Source organism: Martes martes (assembly GCF_963455335.1).
Source record: "Martes martes genome assembly, chromosome: 1".
Classification (NCBI taxonomy): Eukaryota; Metazoa; Chordata; class Mammalia; order Carnivora; family Mustelidae; genus Martes; species Martes martes.
In genome coordinates, this window is record NC_137888.1 from 154636893 (window position 1) to 154660501 (window position 23609).

Sequence of the window (23609 nt, forward strand, 5' to 3'; positions counted from 1 at the left end):
TTCCAGGACCCAGAGATCATGACCTAAGCCGAAAGCAAGAGCTGGTGCCTAACCAATGAAGACACTCAGGGCCCCCCAAAACTAATCACGTGCAAAGCATCAGTCCTAAATTCTCTCAGATTTTTTTTTCCTCCCTCCAATTCCAACAATTAAAAATAAACCAAAAGCTTCTAGACTCTGTCCTGGTTGTTGGCTCATTTGCCCTCACAAAGTCACAACATTAAAAGGCAATAACCCATAATTGTTTCTATGTCCCACGCCCAACAATTAAATATCTCTATCGTAAATAACACTGCTCTCAAGTGCTCAGTTTATCACACTTTTTCCAAAAATTTTGGTCATGGAGTGATTCATCTTTTTTTCTTAAAACAAGGGAAAGAAGACAAGAGCATGATGAAGTGAGAGGTGAGTTTTGAGTTCACACTGGAATTGGGGCCTGAGCACAGGTCTGGGATCAGCGCAGTACATTCCAGGAGATTTGGTTAAGTAGATATTGATGCGTGTGATGATGCCACCAAAGCCTACTTGTCCTACCAGGTGCCTCCAGAGACGCTTCTCGGCCTTCAGAACAAGGACCTGAGAAAAGAAGAGATGAGTCCTAACCCACCTGTTTCATGCTCTAGTGAAGAATCAGTGTTTATCAGTGAGACGTGGCACAGTTTCCTTTCCTCCTAAGTGGCTTTGGGAGAGCCTGCTCTGAAGGTGGCTAGACCTTCTCCATCTCAATCTGCTGGTGGTAGTGCCGAGCCTGCCTCTGGCCAACGTTCAGCTTGTACACGGAGCTCTTGTGTTGGCACTTACGGTGGCCCCACACGGCCGCCACGCCTGCCAGGAGCAGCAGCAGACATAGGACGGTGACAATGGTGGCAATGACAGGGCCCCTGCTGAGGCTGGGACACCCATCCCCTACACACGATTCCACAGTTGGAAGAAGCTCCTCCCTTGCACCTGGGCCGGGACTTTCCTGTCCCAGGAAGTCCTCAGACAGCAGGTATGGGAAACTATCCTGGACCTCAGGAGCAATAGTTTCCCCTGGAGTCTGGCTGGCTGCCATGATAGTTGAGGGACTGTGATTCGGCATCTGTTGGACAGCAGTTGTCACTGTCCCCAGGGTAGAGCTGGGGAGTTCATAGGGTAGTGTGGCCATGGGAGACGTCTCTGTGGCAAAGCTCCAAGGAACAGTTGACTGGTACCTGGTCAAGTCACCATCTCCCATGCTGGGACTCTCAGTTTCAGACACATTTCCGGGTCTGAGAGCCAAAGTTTCTACATCTAGTGTTTGAGATGGAAGAACTGAACTACGGGTCACGTCCGCACTTGGTGTGAAGGAGGTACTCCTGGGGTTCTTAACTTCGACAGGAATGGGTTGATGAGGAGTAACCGGAACTCTTTCCTCCAGCCCTACTGACCCATCTCCCTTGTCCCCATCTTCCTCCTCTTCTTCCTCTTCTGCCTGTATCTTCCTCCAAGCCCCATCCGTCACAGGGTAACCATCTAACCAGGACTCATCACTGCTGCTCACCATTGGGTCCCCGGTCTTGCTGTCAGTCCTGCCCAGAAATGGCCCCGAGGGACCATGAGTGCTGCTATAGATCACCTTGGCTTCAGGTTCACCCGGAGCTGCTATTAGGCTACTACGATTGTCTCTAGCCAGAAACTGCTTTTTGGAGCCATCATTCATCTCCTTCTGCAGCTCATGCTTGTGGAAATTCTCAGCAGGAAACCAGAACAAGTACTTCTGGTTTAGCTGGGGTCCTGGAGAGTCTGTGGGGACACTGCTTCCCACGATGGACAAGCCTGTAGTTGGCACAAAGGCTGTATCCTGGGCTATGTTTTCTCTCCCCACAGAAATGGAGACCAGATGGTCCTGTTTTGAAACCTCCTCAGGGGCCTCTCCCGGACCTCTCTCTTCTTCTGCCTCTGTCCGGGAGTCCTCCATGAGCTCTCTAAATGACATGGATCTGTCATCTGGGAAATTATCCTCATAGTCAATATGTGCCTCAGCCACATCTGGAAGGGGAAAAGGAAAAACTTCATTAGGCCCATGGTTACAGAGCCAGGAGAGTAGAACACAAGAAAAGGAAATAAAAAGGATAAGGACTAGAACAGATGAAATAAAGCTGTCATCCACAGATGCTATGATTGTGTATCACAAACAAACCCAAAGACTCTACCTATAAACTGTTGCAATTGATACATGGGTTTATCAAGGACATGGGGGTTATTGTCAATGTAAAATACCAACTGTATTTCTGTATACCAGCAATATACAGCAACAAAAATTTAAAAAAACACCATTTGCCATAGCATTAGAAAAACCAAACACCTAGGAATAAAGCTAACAAAAGATGTACAAGACTTGAACATGGAGTGGTATGGAATATTGCCAAGCAAAATTAAATACCTCACTAAATGACGGGATATAAAATTGTTAAGCTGTCAAATCTGTCCAAATTGATCTCTCCAGACTTAATACAACCATAATAAAAATCTCGCATTGACAAGCTGATGCTAAAACTTATGGCAATGCAAAGAACCAAGAAGATCTCTTGAAATCTACAAAATTTCAAGATTTACTCTAAAACGAATACTTTTTAAGACCATGGTATTGGGGTGCTTGGGTGGCTCAGTTGGTTAAGCAACTGCCTTCAGCTCAGGTCATGATCCCAGAGTCCCGGGATCCAGTCCCGCATTGGGCTCCCAGCTCCACGGGGAGTCTGGTTCTCCCTCTGACCTTCTCTCCTCTCATGCTTTCTCTCACTGGCTCTCTCTCAAATAAATAAATAAAATCTTAAATAAATAAATAAATAAGACCATGGTATTGGCCCAAGGATAGATAATTGGATTACATTAACTTTAGGAACTTGTGAACTCATGAAAAGAGTTAAAATGCAAGCCACAGACTTGAAGATATTTGTGACACATACAACCTTCAGGGGATTCCTATCCAGAATTCATAAAGAACTCCTCCTGCAAGTCAATACTAAGTAGGCAGATAAGCCATATCTGGCAAGATACTTGAATTGGCGTATAACAAAAAAGACACCTAAGTAGTCATTAAACATGTGTACAGATGCCCAACCTTATTAGTAATAGAGATATGCTAACTACAGCCATAAAAGTATGCCATTCCATAGCACCACACTGGCTAAAAGTAAGCAGACTGACAATATCTAGTGTTAACTGATGATACCTAGTGTTTGGGCAATCAAAGGACATGCACATGAATGTTCCTAATATCCCAAACCTGGAAACGATTCAAACGTCTACAAACTGCAAAACTGACATAAATCATAGCATATTTGTACAAGGAAAACCTGTACATCAATGAAAATGAACCGACCGTTACTTCCGACAAGGACATAAATGAATCTCACAGTCAAAATGTGGAGGAAAAGAAGCCAGGCACAAAAGAACACACTTTGTGTGATTCTATTTACATAAAGTGCAAAATAGTGCAAAAATAGAGCTAATCTATGACGTTAAAAGTCAGGTTGGTGGATGGAGAGAAGGGGTAAAGACTAAGTCTGGGGACAGCAGGGCTTTGGGATCCTGGCAACATTCTACTTGACCTGTGTAGTGTTTCTTTTCTGATAGTTAATTCATCTGTTCCCTTATGATTTTGTTTGTATGTTAGGTAAAAACATATCTTTTAAAACACGATTTGCTCAAGTAAGAATGAACAAAAGGCCCCATAGACAGGGGACCAGAATGTTAGGACAGCAGGTCAGAAAGGCTCAAGGAGCTGTGTCCTCGGAAGAGAGCAGCCCACTGGGCTTTCCCTATTCTTAGTGATCTTTGCAAGTCAAGTCCTACTGGAAGTCATAGTTATTAAAACAGAAAGGCTCCCTATGACATTTCAGTATAATAAGAAGTATATGTTTAGTCTTTGTCCCTGGTTCCTGGCACAGAGCTCCTAAAACCCTCAGAATTTCCTAAGCAACAGGGGTGAGATCACATCTTTTGTTATTCATAAGAAGCTCCTCTCGGCCTTACCTGATTTTATGCTAATGAAGTCATCCCTAGATGACATCTGGATAGTGGCTGGTTGCCAGAGGAACCAACCAAGTGATCAGAGGGTGGGAAATTGAGGCCCCTGCCTCTGACCTCTGAGGAGGGGGAAGTGCGCTACAGGTGGAGTCCATCACCAATGGCCACTATTGAATCAACTGTGCCTAAATAATGAAACCTCCACAAAACCCCTAATCTACTGGGTGCAAAGAGCTTCTAGGTTGGTGAATGCATCTGCGTCCTGGGAGGGTAGCTCACCCGTTTCCCGGGGACAGAAGCTCCTACTCGGGATACCTCCAGACCTTGCTCTTTATATCTCTGCCTCTGGTTATTCATCTGTGCTCTTTATAATGTCCTCTATAATAATTGGCAAATGTGAGTAAAGGGTTTTCCTAAGTTCTGTGAGCCTTTCTAGCAAAGCACTAAACCTGAGAGGACGGGCATGAGAATCCCCAATTTATAACTTTTTGGTCAGAAATACAGGAGGCTGAGGACGGAGGATTGGTGTCTGGAGTGGGATCAGTCTTGTGGGACGGAGCCCCTAACCTATGGGGCTCACTAACTCTGAGCGGTTAATGTTAGCATTGAATTACATTGTAGGACATCCAGCTGGTGTCCAGAGACTTGGAGAATTGGTTGTTGGTGTGAGAAGTGTTCTATGGGAAGAAATAGATCTTAGTAGTCTTTCTCTACTTCATTCTGCAACTTGGAAAGCACAAAGGCAAAGAGCTTCAAAACCAAAGTCTAGATAAAGTGCTGAGGTGTCATGTGGTACATTCCTGGGCTCTGAAACTGGATTAGTGGGCATTTGGCTTATTTCTTACAAGACTCCGTATTTTGCTTCCTGAATGCGAGTAATAAATAAATTTAAAAGTCCTTTCTGATCTCCTAAAATTTAAGCCCGTGCACTTTATTTGTGTCTTCAGTCAAAAATGCAAAAACAGTGGATAGCAAACAAACATTTCTGATAAATGTAAAATGCACGTCATATTTTATGCTTAGAAAAAGATAGCGGAGGGGCTCCTGGCTGGCTCAGTTGTTAGGCCACACAACTCTTGATCTCAGGGTTGTGAATTTGAGCCCCACTTTGGGTGTAGAGATTACTTAAAAATAAAATCAGGAAGGAAAGAAGAGAGGAAGGAAGGAATGGCCTAGTAATTACTTCAGGAGACCCTTCCAGCCCATGATGTCCTGTTCACAGTCCTCAGACAAAAGCTACACCGATGGCGGGGCCATGCTTAGGAGAATCACAGAATTCCAGCACAGGCCCCCTACACACTCATTGCTATGTCATCATGCCTCATTCTCCATGGCACTGTCGTTCCAAGTACTGTCGTCACCTATTCTGACATTCAGCAAACCTCCCCAAATGCCCACTCTCCGTCTGACACTGCGAGGGCTCTGGGTCACTGATAAACAGGACAAGCAGTCCCAGCCCTTGTGGAGCATACAGAATGGAATTCCATGGTCCTGAGACCTACCAGCTTGAGTCACGATGTGTTTGTATGCACAAATTCTCACCTATCCTGCTGAATAAAGACTAGGTTTGGCACTTAAGTACCGTCTTTTCTTAAAAACACAACAAAATGAAATAAAGGCCACTACAACTCAACTTTTCTCTAAAATAAGCACCAAGTCATACTGAATCCAGCTGGTCATTTAAGAAGGCCATGACTTACTCTCTGACCTTAATGTGGTTATGCTGTTTGCTTGAATATGTGTGTGCTGATGGACTGCGGTAGGGTGATCACAAGAATGGCCACAATTCTCCACTCTTTCCTGCATCGAGTCCTTTTGCAATGTGACTGTGCAACTCTTCCCTTCAAGAAGCAGTGTCTCTTTTTCCTGCTTTCAAATTGGGACTGGCTTGTCACTTGCTTTGACCCACAGAATAAAGTCAATGTCTCATATGCTCGCTCTTTCTTTTTCTGCATCCTGCCAGCTGCCATGTGAGCGAGCCTAGGACAGCCTACTGAGGGATAAGAGGCCATGTGGAGGAGCGGCAAACTGTTCTAACTGAAGATATCATAAACTGATCAGCTCCATCAACCTGGGGACGGACCACATGCACGTGAGTGAGCCTGGTCAAAGGAGAAGAAGAACAAGGCAGGTAAGCCCGGCCCAGACAGCTTACACAGAAAATTGTACCCAAATAGATGAGTATTGTTTTATGCCACTACATTTTGGGGGTGGTTTATTATGCAGAGAAAACTGACATGCTAGCCCTGAGGTGGCTCGAGGACAGGGACCAAATCACTGTATCCCTAGAGCAGAACTGTATCCTTAGCCCAGCCCGTTATAGGTGTTCTTACACGTATTCTCGAATGAGGGAAAGATTAACTGGCACTGGGAGAAACAGGAAGGAACACCTTCTCAGCTCCCAAGACTCTCCTGATCCCTGCCTCAAAATGGCTCAGAGCTAAGTTCTAGTGCCAGGAACACCAGGCTCAGAACACAAGAGGACTTTGGGCTCATTTCCAGTCTCTGAGGAGTTAATGACATATAACCATAGACTCTTAGAACACCTCTAAAAGATGCCACCCTTGAAGTGCTACTTGAATACAGACATACACATGGGAGAGCAACACACACACACACACACACACACTCACCTTTCACATGCAGGTGAGCATGACTCAGTGCACAGCCTGGCCCATGAGAACACCTGTTCTCCTCCCAGCCCTTCCGTGGTGCCCCTGCACCCGCCATCGTGAAAGGACACCCCAGGAAAACTCCCTCCCCACTGCTAGCAGATTCATTGACGTGAGGCAGGGAAGCGAGCCCTCTCCACCAAGATTCAGCCCTAATGTAAAGAAACTTGGCATTTCACACATCTGACAGGTCACCTTTGCCTCAAATCTGCTGTATCCATCTTGTTTTTTATTTAAAAAAAAACAGTCTTTTATAGCATTACGGAAAAAATTAATATGTTTGCAAAACAATATACGTATGCCAGTTGTCTCCCAAGTGGGGGATGAATACCCCTGTGTCCTTAACTAGAACACAGCCCCCTTTCATGATGGGGAAAGGCAGGAAGCAGCTCTCTCCAAGACCATTTTTCCTAAAGAAGCTTTCCCCCACTTGAAATCACAGGCTATTACCTCATGCACGATCTGCAATGGAGGGCCTCTTACCACACGTTATTTTACTAGGGAATATTTCTTGGTTGCCTCATTGAAGCCCCAAGACACCAAACCATTGGGAGCCCACAAAAAGTTCTGTTTCATTCCATGGAACTTTGGTCACTTGTGGTTAAATTCTGACACTGCATTTATTTTCTTTCAGGTCGTCTGCTGGAGCTCACTGACTGGTGGGTTTAAGAGTTAAAGGCACCCATGTTTGCAGAGTGCTGCCAGCGTGAAAGCTGGCCGGGGGCCTGCGTGAAGGTGGGTGGTGGGTGGACGTGTGCTCTCTTGGTCCTCACAGCCATCGCCTCACAACCCCAGCAGACGCCAGCCCTGAGGTGGCCTGTGGTGAACAGAACTCGACACAAACAGGCCACAGCCAAAAAGCGTGAATGAGGGATACTCAGAATCTTCCAGTCCTTCAGGCTATTTGTTGCCTTGACTCATCTCTGAAACCTCCACCCGGGCTTCTTCCCTTGTCTTCTGCCCAAACCCCGATTCCATTTCCTCAGCTGCAGTTCCACACACTTGTTCTTCTGACGGCCCCTCCCTCTGCTCTGCTTTCTCTTTCCTGTCTCACTGCTCACATTCCAGACCCCTTGACTATATCACCAGGGGCAGAAGCAAAGATGACCTTACCATTAAGATGGATTATATGCCAGGCTTGAAAATACCCAAATGGTGCAGCTGAAACAGCATCACATATTTTCTCTACCCTAAACCTTTCAAAATGAGGAAACTCCACATTTTTTAAAGTACGTGTGTGTGTGCACAGACACACAACTAGGCTTGTTGAATATGAATTTTTTAAAATGCGGAAACTATATTAAACCTCAGGAAAAAGTGTTCACAAACAACCACCATGCCTGGAGAAGGACATAATATTTTGCAACAAAACTGGTTATCAGAGGAGAAACAGAAGATTCTGGAGCAGATGAGAGAAGGGCAGTATGACGCCACTCCTACCTACCCTCACCCTTCAAATACTGGACCGAGCATTCAACCCAGAGAGAAGCCAAGCAGGTGAAGAGGACCAGACCAGTAACCAGCAGGGCTGACTGTTCTTTTTTTTTTTAATTTTTAAAAAAGATTTTATTTATTTATTTGACAGACAGAGATCACAAGCAGGCGGAGAGGCAGGCAGAGAGAGAGGAGGAAGCACGCTCCCTGCTGAGCAGAGAGCCCGATGCGGGGCTCGATCCCAGGACCCTGGGATCATGACCTGAGCCAAAGGCAGAGGATTTAACCCACTGAGCCACCCAGGCACCCCAGGACTTCGCCTTGTGAAGGTGAAGTAAATCTCGACACAGGACATTTAACCATTCTCAAGAGAGAGCAGATCCCAGATGTTTTAAAGCAAACAGATAAACAAGCAAAAGTAAAACTACATACCCCTTCCGCTGAGTTGTCCCCTTCTAGCTACCATTCCCTCTTCTGGATGAAAGAAAGATGCATGTAAAAGGCAAAGAACCTAACTTAGAAGAAAGAATGTATGGGACAGAATGAATTCCTCGCAACAGCTTCATACTAATCAGAACTTAAAAAGAAAGTGAGTGCAACAGAACAAGTTCAAATGGTCGGTGATAAGAGAATGTCATGGAAAGGGTGATTTTAAATTTCAGGAATCAAATTGAGGACTGATGTAACATCATGGCAGAACTAAAAAATAAACAGAAACTGCAAGGAATAGAATAGATGGAGAATTTTACAAAACCAAGAAAAAGACCTGAAGACTCATATTCAAGAGTCAATGCAAACTTGAAGCAGAATAAATTCATAAAAAATTACATGCAGGCACATCAAATTAAAACTGCTTAAACCCAAAGAGAAAAAAAGTAACCAGTGAAAGCAGACACATAACCTTCAAAAAAAGCAACAAACAGACTGAAAGCAACAGTAAAAAAAAAAAAAAGAAGAAAGCCAGAAGACACTGTGATACTTTAACATGTTAGAAGAGGGGTACAGTTGGGTGTTGCAGTTGGCTGAGCAACTGACTCTTGGTTTCAGCTCAGCTCATGATCTCAGGGTCATCATCTCAGGGTCGTGAGATCGAGCCCTGCATGGGGCTCTGCGCTCAGCACAGAGTCTGCTTGGCATTCTCTCTCCCTCTTCCTCTGTCCCTCCTGCTCATGCCTGTGCTCTCTCTCTCAAACAAATAAACCTTTAAAACAAAAAAGTGTTAGAAGAAAAGAACTGCCAACTTAGAATTCTTGCTCTGTGAAAATATCTTTGCTGAAAGCTCCAAGATGTAGGAAAGAAAGAACAATGAAGCAGGTAAATATGGGGTGAGGGGGCAAATCCAAGTGAATAATACTGCCTACATAAAACAAGTACACACACACACACACACACACACACACACACAAAATTATTATTATTTGAAACACATAACAGCAGCATAGAAATTGGGAGGGGTAATTGGAGTCAAAATAGTTGAAGGTATTTAAATTGTCCAGGAAATGGTATCATTCTTTGCTACGTCAAGGACGCCTGTTATAATTTCTAGAGTAACAACTAAAAGAAGAGTAAAAGAAAGTGTTAGAGGGGCACCTGCCTGGCTCAGTCTGTAGAACATGCAACTCTGGTCTTGGGGTTTTGAGTTTAAGCCCCATGCTGGGGGTAGAGTTTTCTTAAAAAAAGAAAAAATGTGTTAGAATGTAATAGGGAGGGTGAATATAATAACTTTTTAAGATGCTTAATCACTCCAAAAGAATGCAAGAAAGCAGTGGATAAAGAACAAAGGACAGCTAAGGAGAGAGAGGAAACAAAAAAATAATTCTAAAACCAAACTTATTGATGATTAAATGTAAAAATGGATTAATAGTCCAATTGGTTATATGAGGCTTATAAGAGAGATACTTTAAATAGAACTGTACAGGGACACTGAAAGGAAATGAATGAAAAAAAAATATACTATGGAAAGGTTAACCAGCAAAGAAGACTATAAGCCAAAAAACATTATTAGAGAAAAGGAAGGTTATTCCATAAAGATAAATGTTCCAATTTACCAGGAAGATATTAACTTTTAAATGTATATGTACTTAACAGAGTTTCAAAATGTATGAATCTAAAATATGTGAACTAAAAAAAGACACACATAAATCCATGATCATAGAGAGATGTTTTAAATACTTTTATCACTAACAATTAGAGCAAGTAGACAAAGAGCTAGGAATATATAACTGAAAAACAAGCTTAACTAATAAATTTGATCTACTTGATATATGTAGATCACATCCAACAACTGTAGAATAAGCATTCTTTTTAAATACACATAGAATATCTTTACAAAGTTGACCATAAATGCAATGTCAACAAACCAGCCATAGTGAAATTGGACAAAGGATTACTAGGAAATTCCTGTATTGTATAGAAATTAAACAAAAATATTTCTAAATAACTCATGGGTCAAAGGAGAAATTACAATGGGAATTAGAAAATATTTTAACTGAATGATAATGAAAAATGACATATCAAAACTTATGGGAAGCAGCAAACACTGTACTAATGGGAGAAGTTATAGCTTTAAATACCTATGTTAGAAAGGAAGAAAGGCTGAAAATCACATCAATTTCAGGAAGCTGGGAAAGGAAGAGTAAGTTAAACACAAAGGAAGTAAAGGAAGGAGGGGTGCCTAGATGGCTCAGTCAGTTAAGCCCCAACTCTTGATCTCACTTCAGGTCTTGATCTCAGGGTTGTGAGTTCAAGCCCTGTGTTAGGCTCTACACTGGGTGTGGAGCCTAATTTAAAAAAAAAAAAAAGGTAAAGGAAGGAGATAAAAAAGATCAGAAATTAATAAAATATAAACGAAACATAACAATAATCAATGTAGCCAAAATTTGTTCTTGGAAAAGAACTACTGATTGATAGATCAAAACATTGATAAGTCCCTAGCAAGACTATTTCAGAAACATTTAGAGAGAACACAAATGAAAACATCAGGAATAGAAGGAAGCATCACTACAGATCTTTCAGATGTTGTCAAAAATGACAGTAACAAGATTATGATAAATTTATGCCCCCCCATTCTTTTTTTAAAGTTTATTTTATTTTTTAAAGTTTACTTATTTATTTTAGTAATCTCTACACCCAACATGGTGTTCGAACTCACGACCCCGAGATTTAAGAGTCTGCATGTTCCTCTGACCAAACCAGTCAGGTGCCCCCCACCCCCACCAAATATTCTGATGAAATAGACAAGATCCTAGAAGAAGCTCCTCAAAAGTGCCACAAGAAGAGATAGAAAAATCTTATATGCCATTAATTATTAATGAAATAGAATTTCACTACACATAGAAAACTAGGCACAGGTGGCTTTGCCAATGAATTCTATCAAATATATAGGAGTATAATTTCAATGTTTCATAAACTCTTCCAGAGAACAGAAAAAGAATAAATACTTTCCAACTAATTTTATACGGCTGGTGTAACCTTGGTAACAAAACCTGGCAAGTACATGCTAAGAAAGTAGTTTTGCAGACCATTCTCACTAAAATAGATGCAAAAATCATAAATAAAATATTGACAAATTGAAACTAGTAATATATTAGTATTGATAGGCTGAATAATTAAGCATTATATTAAAAAGATAATCTATTACACCAAGCTAGGTTTATCCCGGGAACTCATGATTGGTTTATTTGAAAAAAGGAGTTTCAGGGGCACCTGGGTGCTCAGTTGGTTAAGCGTCTGACTCTTGATTTTGGCTCAGGTCGTGATCTTAGGGTTGTGAGACTGAGTCCCATGTTGGGCTCCCCACTGGGCGTGGAGCTTGCTTAAGATTCACTCTCCTTTTGCTTCCTTTCATCCCTCTTCTGCCCCTACTTGCTGTCAACAAGGTAAAAACCCTTAGGAATTAGGAATATAAGGAATTTTCCTTAACCTGATTTTTAAAATATATAAAAACTGATGTGGAAAAGATTATGATCACAGCCTACATCACAGATGAACCTTGAGGACATTTGTGCTAAATGAAATAAGCCTGTCACAAAAAGACAAATACTGTCTGATTCCACTCACATGAGATATCTAGAGTAGTAAAATATACAGAAACAGAAAGAAGAAGAGTTGTTGTCATGGGCTGAGGGCAGGCGGTTGTGATTTAATGGGTACAGAGTTTCAGTTTTGCCAGAGGAAAATGTTCTGGAGATCTGTTTCACAACAATATGAATATACTTAATGCTACTGAACTGTATACTTAAAAGTGGCCAAAGTGGTAAATTTCGTGTTATGTATTTTTCATCACAATTTTTTAAAGGACTGGATTAATAATTACACTATGTTAAAATTCTTTTCATCAAAGATACTATGGAGAAAGTGAAAAGGCAACTTACCTAGCAGAAGATACGAAAGTTTCTGGTATCTAGACTCCTATAAAGATCTCTGACAAATCAGTATGAAATAAATGGACAACCCAGTAGAAAAATGAGTGAGAGGGGCACCTGGGTGGCTCAGTCATTAAGCATCTGCCTTCCGCTCAGGTCATGATCCCGGGGTCCTGGGATTGAGCCCCACATTGGGCTCCCTGCTTGGTGGAAAGCCTGCTTCTCCCTCTCCCACTCCCCCTGCTTGTGTTCCCTTTCTTGCTGTCTCTCTCTCTGTGTCAAATAAATAAATAAATCTTTTAAAAAAAGAGGAAAGAAAAATGGGTGAGAGAAATGAACAGACACTTCATAAATGAGATATCCAAATAGCCAATAAACATACTGATAAGGTGCTCAACACACTAATAATAGGGGAAATTAAAATTAAGTGGTATTATACCTATACATTGGAATGTTTAAAGTCAAGAAGACTGACAATACCAACTATTGGTGAGGATATGGGGCTCCTGGGGCTCTCATACTCTGCTGCTGGGAGCATAACTTGGTAAAACCATTTTGACAACTAGTTAGGCATTATCCACGAAAGTTGAACATATCCATACCCTTTGACTCCACAATTTAACTCCTATATGGTTAAGAGGAACACGTGCCACACAGACACCAAAAAACCTGCAAAAGAATGTCCTTATAATAGCCCCAAACTTGAAACAACAAAAATATTCATCAACAGTAGAATGGAATATTCCACAGCAAGGAAGAAGAATGAACTCCAGTTTCATGGAACAACATGAATGTATCTCACACACATAATGTTGGACAGAGGAAGCCATACCCAAGAGTACAGCCTTTATGCTTCCACTGAAATAAAATTTAAACAGGGAAAAAAGAGTTCATGGTCTTGGAAGTCTGGATATTCTTAGGAAGACAATGACTGGAAGGTGATGCTCAGAATGTTTTATATAATTCAATAATATTACACATTGTTAAGCTGCCCCTCAATCGTAAAACAGTAAGTATCCCTTCTTCCTAGGATGGTTGTACTTTGAAATATTTCAAGAAAATATTGTTTGATGTTATGCGTGTGTCACTTTAAACTGTAAGCCAGCTGCTGCTAAAAATTCCAATTAAGAATTCACAGTCCAGGGAATGGGAAGTTAGCATGCTCACTGGGAAACTCACCTCTGGCTGTGCCTGCTAGGAGTACTTCTATAATCCGTACCTTGCGCAAAGCCACTGCTATGCTAATTAGTGCCCTGAATATCTGAAATGACTCTTGGCAAAATTAGTGGCATATTAACTACAATGATACATATGAGAAATGGGCTCTGATTGGTAAAAGGCAAGTTATTTATGAATGGGGATTGGCTAAGGATACTTTGGGGGCACTTCTCATCCTTACATGGACAGGATAACTCCAGTGTAGACCTTGATTGTGAGACTTAACCCTTAAATGATCTCATCTGGGACTCACATGTTACGCACAGGAACGATGGGAGTGGCATCCTTCTGTGCACTGGGTGCAACCCTCCAGCTCACGGCCAAGACGCCCAGCCCCTCCCAGCCTGGGAGCACTGAGAACAGGAACTCTGCCTTTGCATACCCTGCACACAGCACGGTGCTTGGCACACAGCAGACACTCCAGAAATGTTTGTTAAGCAAACAAACGAGTGAGAGAAGAGACAAATGAATGAATGGTAGAGACCCATTTTGATAAAGCTTGATTCGTTCTGGAAGTCCATCAAGCCGGGCATTATTTGATTTGTGACCATAGCAAAGAAGAGTAAGGGAGCTCTTAGTTCCAGTACGGGGCTAAATTCCTTTTCCTGTATAACCTAGCCATGAACTTCATTAAATATGTCATGAAGTCAAAATCACCTAGAATGTGGGGAGTCTGTGAGCCATGTTTTCTTTCCACCCCTTGTCTTGCAGGAAACACTGGCCTCATGCAGAGTTAGAGCCAACGGTTTGGGAAAGGTCAGCACACTGTGGCTGGTGGGGGGGGGGCTCCCTTGACTGGACCCTTACAGTCAGTGTGATAGCATGAGTTCATGTGTATGTGTGCATGTGTGTATGCACACATGTGTGCGTGTGTGTGTGTGTGTGTGTGCAAGCAGGAAAAGCCCAGCTCTGTACCTGCTGAAGTGCTAGTTCTCTCAGCCTCCCTCAGCTGTGTCTACACTCCCCATAATCATCCAGCCCTCCTTCTTGCCCCCTCCCCTCTCCCACGTGTTCTCTGAAACCTGTGATAACACAACACGGGACCTTCTGATTAGACCAACAAATCCAGAAGATATAAACTCCATGGGAAAAACCAGGTCATCCTTTGGGTATTTCTATTTCACTGTTATTTTAGGGAAACAGAAGACCACAGATGGAGAGAACTCGGGAGTAAAAGTAGAAGGTTTGATTTTGTCCTGCCCGGGTCCATTCAGGTGTGCCGGGTTGAAGGACGCAAGGCCAAAGCCCAGAACCCTGAGACTCTCTCCCAGGGTGCCATGCTCTTGCATTTCCAGAAGCCCACACATACCTTCTTTTTAATCTGGTCTTGGCTACATAGTCTTTAAAAATAGTAATTCTGAAAAAGACAACCAGACAAGCCAGAAATAACCACTACTGGTTCAATGAACCTCTGAACAAATATGGCAATTGACAAGGAAATTCTAAATCCAGTTGCAGTCTCATGCTTTTTTCTATGAAGGAAGTTAAATCCAAAAAATGAAGGCAAACAGAAATTGAAGTTAATTTAAGAAAACAAAAGGAAGGCTTTAGAGGTGAGAACATACGGAAGGAACAACTAGTCTGTGGGACCTTGCCCTGCCCTGTGGCTTTGCTCTCTTTGAGTGTCACAGGCCCCTGGAGGAAAGCACAGAGATGAGACAGAGGCTGGAACGAGACATGCCTGCTTTTATACTCTGGCTCTGCTGCTTTCTGGCCGTGTGACACAGGTAAGTCACTGAAATTTTCTGTACCTCAGTTTTCCCATCCGTAACTTGGAGCTCGCCAGTTCTTGCTCTCCGATTTGCACAGATTAAATGAGGTAAAATGTGTAAGATACCTGTCACTGACATGTTCTCTATTTTGGTTGTGGTGGTGGTTTCATGGTTGTTTGAACCGGTGACAACTCAGAGACTTTTGTAGTTGCAAAGGGCACAGTTTATTATATGCAAATTAATCCTCAACCAAGTTGTTGAAAAAAAGGAACAAAAATACAGGACGTCTGGGTAGCTCAGTCAGTTAAGCATCTGCCTTCAGCTCAGGTCATGATCCTGGGGTCCTAGAACCAAGCCCCAGAACCAAGAACCTAGAACCCCTAGAACCAAGCAAAGCAGGGAGCCTGCTTCTCCCTCTGCCTGCCGCTCCCCCTGCTTAGTCTCTTTTAAATAAATAAATAAATAAATAAATAAATAAATAAATAAAATCTTTACCAAAAAAATGGAACCAAAACAAAAAAGTCACTCTCAGGACAGAGATGGCATGGAGCAAGTGTCTGGTTTTATGACAGCTCTTTCTCTGTTCCTAACTCATTTCCACAGCTGTGGCAGGCCAGGGAAGGGAAAAAGAGACACTGTCTATTGGACTCAGAGGTGGTGGGGCTGGCAGGGTGAGGTCAAACTGGGTGTCTCTCACGTTCCTGATATTATAGACAAGAAAGTGTAAACAGAACCCATGGAGCTTGGGCTGGAAAGTCTTAAAGGCTTTTCTGAGCCTGTGTTAACACTTGGCAGATGCCCTTTGTTAGGGCAAGTTTTAAAGGAGAAACAAGGGACAGATCATAGGGGGAAGAGTCTATGAGTCTTTCACTTCCTGGGTTCATCTGCCCTATGCTACATTGCAGCAGCTGCTCTCTCCCAGGCCAACCACACAGATGGGATAAACAGCCTCACCTGGAACTGGGGCAGAGGCCACAGGATCACTGAGCACCAAAGTCAGGAGAGAACAGAGGTGTAGAAGGCAGCGTGAAGCCAGGAAGTGAGCATGCCAGGGAACTAGAGGCTCCGTGGGAAAGCCCCAGGTGAGACTGCATGGGCACCATCACTGGGGTCACATGGTCAGGGGTGTCCTCTTGGAGGGCTGGGAGGTCGAGACTGTTTTTAGGGTACAGGTGACCAGAGAGAAAACAAAGTCTTGAAGATGGACATGAGACTTGGCATAATAAGTTCAAAAGAAAACAAACCTAGTGTGGAAGTCTACTGCATACACATAGAGTGAGCAAAGCATCAGGATGTTTCTGTAATTAGGGCAGCAACCAATTATAGTTAGATATTGAGAGCATTAGAGAGGTATGACAGACATTTCCTGCTGCCAGCTGGGAGCAGAAACCAAGAAGATGTGTGGATTCAGACAGGAGGATGGAGAGCTAAAGGGTCAGATCCAGACCTGGTCTCTAGAAACCAAAGCTAGAGAGATACCAACATACAGAGGGGAAAAACGGCTGTCAAATAAGTCCTCACTCACCGAAGTTAATGGTCAAGGACAAAGTCACCATGCTTAGGTGAGAGACCTCACTACCACCACTTGAGGCTGGATCTTAATTGCAGTGAACATACAACCTAGGCAGCATGTGAGCAAGGCATCCTCCCGCACCCCCCAGTACCACCTTCCCTGCCACTAACCCATGTATATGTGCCCCCATGGGTTCATTCATGCTCATCATTACGAATTTTAAATTTCAGCAAGCTCATTCAGCCAGTCCCCACCTTACTAATCGATTGAAGAACAGACAACAAACGGCTGCTCTCTGGATTGATGGCTTAATAAGCAACTATGCTTTCCACTGTAGTGGGTGCTACTGACGACCCATCCGTGACCCCTTTCCCAGGCCAGTGCACCCATCCCCCAGCTACTGTGAGTGTTGGCCATTAATGGTTCACTGTTGTTACCCTTCTCTGGAAGGCTGCCTTCAGGGGAATGGGAGCCTCGCTTGGGTCCCACACATACACCATGCCACCCAGCCTTGGCAACCAATGACAGGTGGAGATGGCCTCCTTGCTTCCAAGTGGGACCAACCCTGTGGCACAGTTCATGAGATTGGGCCAAGGGAGAATGCCTCTGAGGTCACATCCTCTCCTCTCCTCTCCTCTCCCAGTAAACCACATGCATCCGAACAGGCTCTGCTTTTAGAGAATCTGACCCAAGATGTCCAGTCAATCTTCAAATATCTATACAATGCCAACTTTGAATGGAATAGTCTTCATAGTATCTTGACCCCCTAAGCCTCCAGAATCTCCAAACCAAACTCATCGGAACCCCCAAGTTCTTTTAAGTCTTGATGTCCAAGGTACTCATGCCTGGAAGTTCTCTGGGGCTGGAGAGGTCAAGAGGGGAAATAAAGGACAGGGACTCTACCAGGACCTCAGCAGAGCAGCTCCTAAGACAGCATCTACAGGCAGCCTCTACCAGAGGGTTTGGAGTGGGCACCAGCAGCTCACAAGGAAATAAAAGGAAATATTCTGGGGGAAGAGTATGGGCAAGTTTCAAGTCCTGAGGGCCTGAGGGAAGGAGGGTGAGTAGCCAGGTCCCAGTACAGAGGGGACAAGCACTCCCTGGAGGGGTGACACAGCTATAGCCCCAGTTTCTGGCCTTCGGGACCTGAGACACTCTGCTGGGCAAGGCTAACTTCCCACTCAAGGAACAGACAAGACAGTTCTAAGTCAGAGGATGCCTTTGGTTACTTGTGGTAATAGGGGCTAGAGTCAATAACCCACAAGGAAGTGAGGAAAGAGTCAGAGTCATGCACAGAGCCCCTTAGAGCCCTTAAGTGAGGGAGCCGGAATGCTCTCCTGGATCAGCACGAAGGTGGAAGGAAAAGAAGATCCCTCCTTGGGCCCATTGATCTTTCAGGTCCTGTTCTAAGTGAGGCACCTGCAAGAGCTCTACAGGGGAATCTATGTGAAAACTAGTATCCATGCTTTCATACGAGCAAATTAAGGCTCAGGGAAGTCAAGAAAGTAGTTCAGTTTCCCTTTCTCTCCTAAGCCTTTCCATTGTCATTCACATTAACTACAGTCTCTTCCACCTCAAAGTAACAGAGGCCAGCGAACAAATACGGACCCCCACGATCTCTTTGGTCCCCTGATCCTCTTCCTCTAACCTAAGTTTCTGCCTAGTGCTCTTCATGAGCCCCAGAGATTCAAGAATGAATTGTCTGCCCCCCACCCTCTTCTCATCCCACTTCATTGACAGTGTGGCCCAGGAGCAGTCCACTCCCCACATTCACAGTGAGAATACAGGACTGCCAGAACCTTCTCATGCTATGAAGCCACAGCACACATTTGTAGCTTTCATTTACTTGATGTCTGCTGCCTGTCACATCATTGAGTACTTCCGCACACTTCCTTTAAAAATTTCACCTTGCTTGGGGCGCCTGGGTGGCTCAGTGGGTTAAAGCCTCTGCCTTCGGCTCAGGTCATGATCCCAGGGTCCTGGGATCAAGCCCCGCATTGGGCTCTCTGCTCCGCAGGGAGCCTGCCTCCGCCCCTCCTCCCTGCCTGCCTCTCTGCCTACTTGTGATCTCTCTCTGTCAAATAAATAGATAAAATCTTAAAAAAAAAAAAGTGGATGTTCACTACAAAAAAAAATGTGCAAGAGGGAGTGAAATCTCTGGTGAAGATAGTCTTATAACACACACACATACACACACACGCACACCTTATAATGACACAGCTCGTTGAAATGCTAAATCTACAGGGCAACAAAAACTGGAACAGTCTGTACACTCAGCCAAGTACCGAAACCAGAATTCCTGCCCGCCCGCTGAAAGTTCCAACCGCTCTGTCTGGCCGGGAGAAAGCAAACACCACTGCAGACACACAAAACCTGCATTTAGGTCTCATTTGGCTGGGGCCTGTAAACAGCCCATGTGGCTGGTGGGTGTGGCTCCTGAGATGACCACGCCTGAGCCTCACCAGAAGTAAAAGCAGCTCGTTAGCAATCTCGGGGTGGCTAAGGGTCTCCTTGGAGGTGACACGCTCACAAGCAGCAAGCTTGGGCCTCATGCCTGATTTTCTCCTGCAGGTGGATGATCAGTATTGGCAAGGAGCTCCTCTACCTGCCGCGAAACAACAGCAAGGTGATGATGATGAGAAAAGTGGCAGAAGATTGCTCAAACAGTGCTTCGAGTGCTTGTCCCAGTCCGTGATTTCTCTTGCTAGTCTGCAACGAGGCATGTAGATACACTGAGAGGATGTTTTTAGAAGCTTTCATAACTATTTGGCAGGGGAATTTTATGTCTATTTAATTTAACAAAAAATAGTATTTATATTTGGAATATCTTTATTTTAGGTTCATATTTTTTTTAAGATTTTATTTACTTGGCAGAAAGAGAGCTTGCAAGCATGAGAAGGGGGAAGGGCAGAGGGGGAGGGAGAAGCAGACTCCTTGCTGAGCCAGGAGCCCTACGTGGGACTCCATCCCCAGGGTCCTGAGATCATGACTTTAGCCCAAGGCAGATGCTTAACCAACTGAGCCACCCAGACATCCCTATTTTAGCTTTATATTAATTGATTTTTACTGTATTTTGCTGAAGTAGTTGTCTGCCGATACTAGAAAACAATTTTTAATGCTCCACAGTTCAAGAAGTTGAAATAAACAATTAAGAGAAAAAAACCTGTTCATTAAAAGATCCTCCAAGAGGAGAAAGCCACGGAATGAGAGAAAATGTTTGCAACATATTATGAAAGTTTTATATAAAAAAGAAACCCTATATTATATAAATAATTCAAATCAATTAGAAAAATGAGCAAGAAACTTGGATAGAATTTTACAGAGGAAATGCTAGTGCCTATTTAAAATGTAGTAAGTGCTCAACCAAACAAATGAATATCACAACTAAGTCATTCCAGGCTAGGCACCAGATGGGCAAACAAGGAAAAGTCTCCCAAAACCCAAAGGCTGGTGAGGATGCTGAACAATAGGAACTCTCAGGCAAGAGAGTAAAATGGTTGGAATACTCTGGAAAACTCTCTGGCAGCATCCACTAACACTGAAGACACACCTACCCCATGAGCCACAATTCCATGCCCCAGAACCCACAGAAATAAGTTCACATGTGAACTAAATGACCTGGGTGAGCACAATCACAGTGGTATGGCTTGTGGTGGCCGCCAAAGGAAAACAAGCCAAAGGTCCACCAACACATTGGAAGAGTAAATGGTGCTGTCTTCACACTTAGTAAACATCAGTGACGACAACAGACCACAGCTTAGTCAACAGCGTGGATGAATCTCGAAGACAAGTTCAGCACCCTAGTCTCATCAAGGTCCCATGGGATCTGCAGGACACTCTAGGCACATAGTGTCCAATAAATTCATTCACATTGTGATGCTGGAGTCGTTCCCCTCCATGGTGGAGTCATTCCCCTCCATGGAGCCAGCCTCTGCTTGGTACCCAGATATCATGGGGGTCAGGAAATGGTCCCTGAAGGAGTCTTGGGGTAAGAGGAGCCTCGTGAGGTCAGGGAACAATTCAGAATCTGGCATGAAGCCATCAGGTCAAGATTGGGGAGGCCAGGTCAGCCCATGGCTGGGGACGGTGATTTCTGCTCCTGGGAGAACCCCCAAGGGGCTGGGTGGAGGTGGGATACGGAAGCCTGTGACCCCCAGGTATATGACAATAGTGGAGTGAGGCCATCTAGGGGAACCAGATCAGGTTTCTGTTGAGGCCCACCAGCAGTCTTTTCAGTCTCAACTAAATATGTCAGCTCTCATGACTGCCATAGGCTACAGGCCAGGGAATACAGCAAGACTGCAGGGCAGCGGCCGGCGGCTCTTGTCAGTGGGCCCAGGCCACACAGCTGTCTTAGAGCATTCTCCCTGCCTCACCCTCCACTCCCTCAACCCCCCCAGGACCACTCCGGGGCAAGAGAGCAGGACTTCCAAGTGGACCCGCCCTGGTTTCCAAGCCGCATGCCCCAAAGAGCCAGAAGCTCCTGTCACAAGCTGTAGCAAAGCCCACAAGGTCCCCACAAGGGTTATGTCCAGTCACAAGATTCGCCCCTCAGGGAAGCCCAGCTGGAAGCCTGCATCCATGACAGCCCTCCCGGCCCGGTTTACCAATCCGGGGTCACTTTCACCACAAGCATTATCTCCTGGTACAGCATCTCGATCAGATTTCCAGGTTAACTTTCTAGGTAAGTCAGAGTGGAGATGCTGTCAGCTCCCGGAACTCAGGGGAAAGATGTGAATGCGTCTTTGAAAGGGAGGAGCACAAATGGGGTGGCTGTGCTCCCAGGGCTGGCGGGCGGCTTACCTTTTCCGCAGGCCTGCACCAAGCCGTACCACTCCCCACAGCTGTTACACAGCAGGGTGAAGGCGGTTTCGCGGTGGCCCGTCACGTGGCCCGGGGCGCACATGTACAGCAGCTCATCCCCCATCTCCAGGCCCGTGCGGCCCTGCAGGATGGTGTGTGGGAACGAAGGCGGGTCTCCACACGGCTTCTCTGAGGACAAGGAGTCACAGTCAGCTTTCCCAAACCATGCAGAACTTTGGCAGCCTGGGAGAAAACCAGGTTAAATACCACTCTCGTGGGGCACCTGGGTGGCTCAGTGGGTTAAAGCCTGTTTTGGGCTCAGGTCATGATCCCAGGGTCCTGGGATCGAGCCCCGCATCAGGCTCTCTGCTCAGCCGGGAGCCTGTTCCCCAAACCCCCCTCCCGCCCCTCTGCCTGCTTGTGATCTCTGTCTGTCAAATAAATAAATAAATAAATAGTCTTAACCCCCTCCCCCCAAACCACTCTCCCCTTCTGTGGGGGCTGCTTGCACCCTGAGCTGGGATCACAGGGGCTGTTTCTCCTTCACCCTTGGTGTCCCCAGAGCCTGGACAAATGCCTGGTCCAAATGAGGCACTCAGAAAAATACTTGCTGAGTGAGTAAGTGTGCTACAAGTGCTACGACTTCGTGCTTTGAACCTGCCAGGCAGCGTTACCCTTTCATGCCTCCTTGAAGGGCGGACTCAGAAACATGTGCCTAACAGCAAGCTCCTTTTGGCCTTACTTACATAAGTGAGCAGGTACTCTTTGTCAAAAAGCTAAGAGGCTAAGAACTATCAAGCGCAGCAGAAGGTGCCTCTCCCTTCCCCCACCCTCATCTCTGATGCTGACACTGTTACAGGGTTAGTCTATACAAATAATACAGACATAGGTATTGATATACACTGACGTACATACAGGCTTAGGTAGGTATAGATAGGTATAGCTCTTCTTTTTATCTTTTAATATATTTTATTTATTAGAGAGAGAGAGAGAAAGCAAGCACAGAGGCAGAGGGGGCGGGAGAAGCAGACTCCGCCCTAAGCAGGGAGCCCAGTGCAGAACTCGATCCCACAACCCTGAGATCATGACCTGAGCTGAAGGCAGACGCTTAACCAAACTAAGCCACTCAGGCACCCTTAGATAGGTATAGTTCTCTGTGTGTGTGTGGTTTTAACATAAATAAGATTATATCATATGTATTACTGATATCCTCTTTTAAAAGATTTTATTTATTTATTTATTTATCATAGAGAGAGAGATTGAGATTGAGCACAAGCAGGTAGAGGCAGAGGGGTAAGCAGGCTCCCTGCTGAGCAGAGAGCCTGATGCGGGGCTCGATCCCAGGACCCTGGGATCATGACCTGAACAGAAGGCAGTGGCTTAACCAACTGAGCCACACAGGCGTCCCTGATACCTGCTTTTTAAAAAAACATATTTTTTTAAAGAGCATTTTTAGGTCCACAGCACAACTGAGTGGGAAATACAGAGAGTTCCTATGTATCCCGTCCCCATATAGGCACAGTCTGCCCTATTAGCACCATCACACACCAGAGCGACCCGTCTGTCACAATCTAGGAGCCTACACTGACACCCTGTTATAACCCCAAGTCTGCAGTTTACATTCGGTTCACTCTGTAGGTGAGTCCCATGCTTGGATCTAAAGATGGAGAAGAGGCCCCACCAGGGCTGTGCCCTCAAGCTGGCCCGGAGAGTCACTTTTGGTGTATGGGGCCCAGGTTTCCTTTTAATTCCCCTCTTCTAGTTCTCCTGTGAGAATGTTTTGACTGGTATGTATTTTTTACTGGAAATGAGCCTTCTAGGAATGAATGTAGACTGATTTGTGTTAAAACTTGCAAATTGCTTACAAAAAATCCAAGACTTCAGCCAGCAAGGGAGTCCCTAA

General features: G+C 44.6%; 1 protein-coding gene across 1 annotated transcript in view; it reads right to left on the reverse strand.

Moving 5' to 3' along the window:
• Positions 1-706: 706 nt before the first annotated feature.
• SUSD5 (sushi domain containing 5) overlaps positions 707-23609 on the reverse strand; it is a gene marked incomplete at both ends in the record, with an annotated part of 53831 nt that continues 30928 nt past the window's right edge. Inside the window, 2 exons of the mRNA XM_080803724.1 lie at positions 707-2010; positions 21707-21895. Coding sequence (XP_080659850.1) covers positions 707-2010; positions 21707-21895 — 1493 coding nt within the window. The remainder of the gene's footprint in view (positions 2011-21706; positions 21896-23609) is intronic.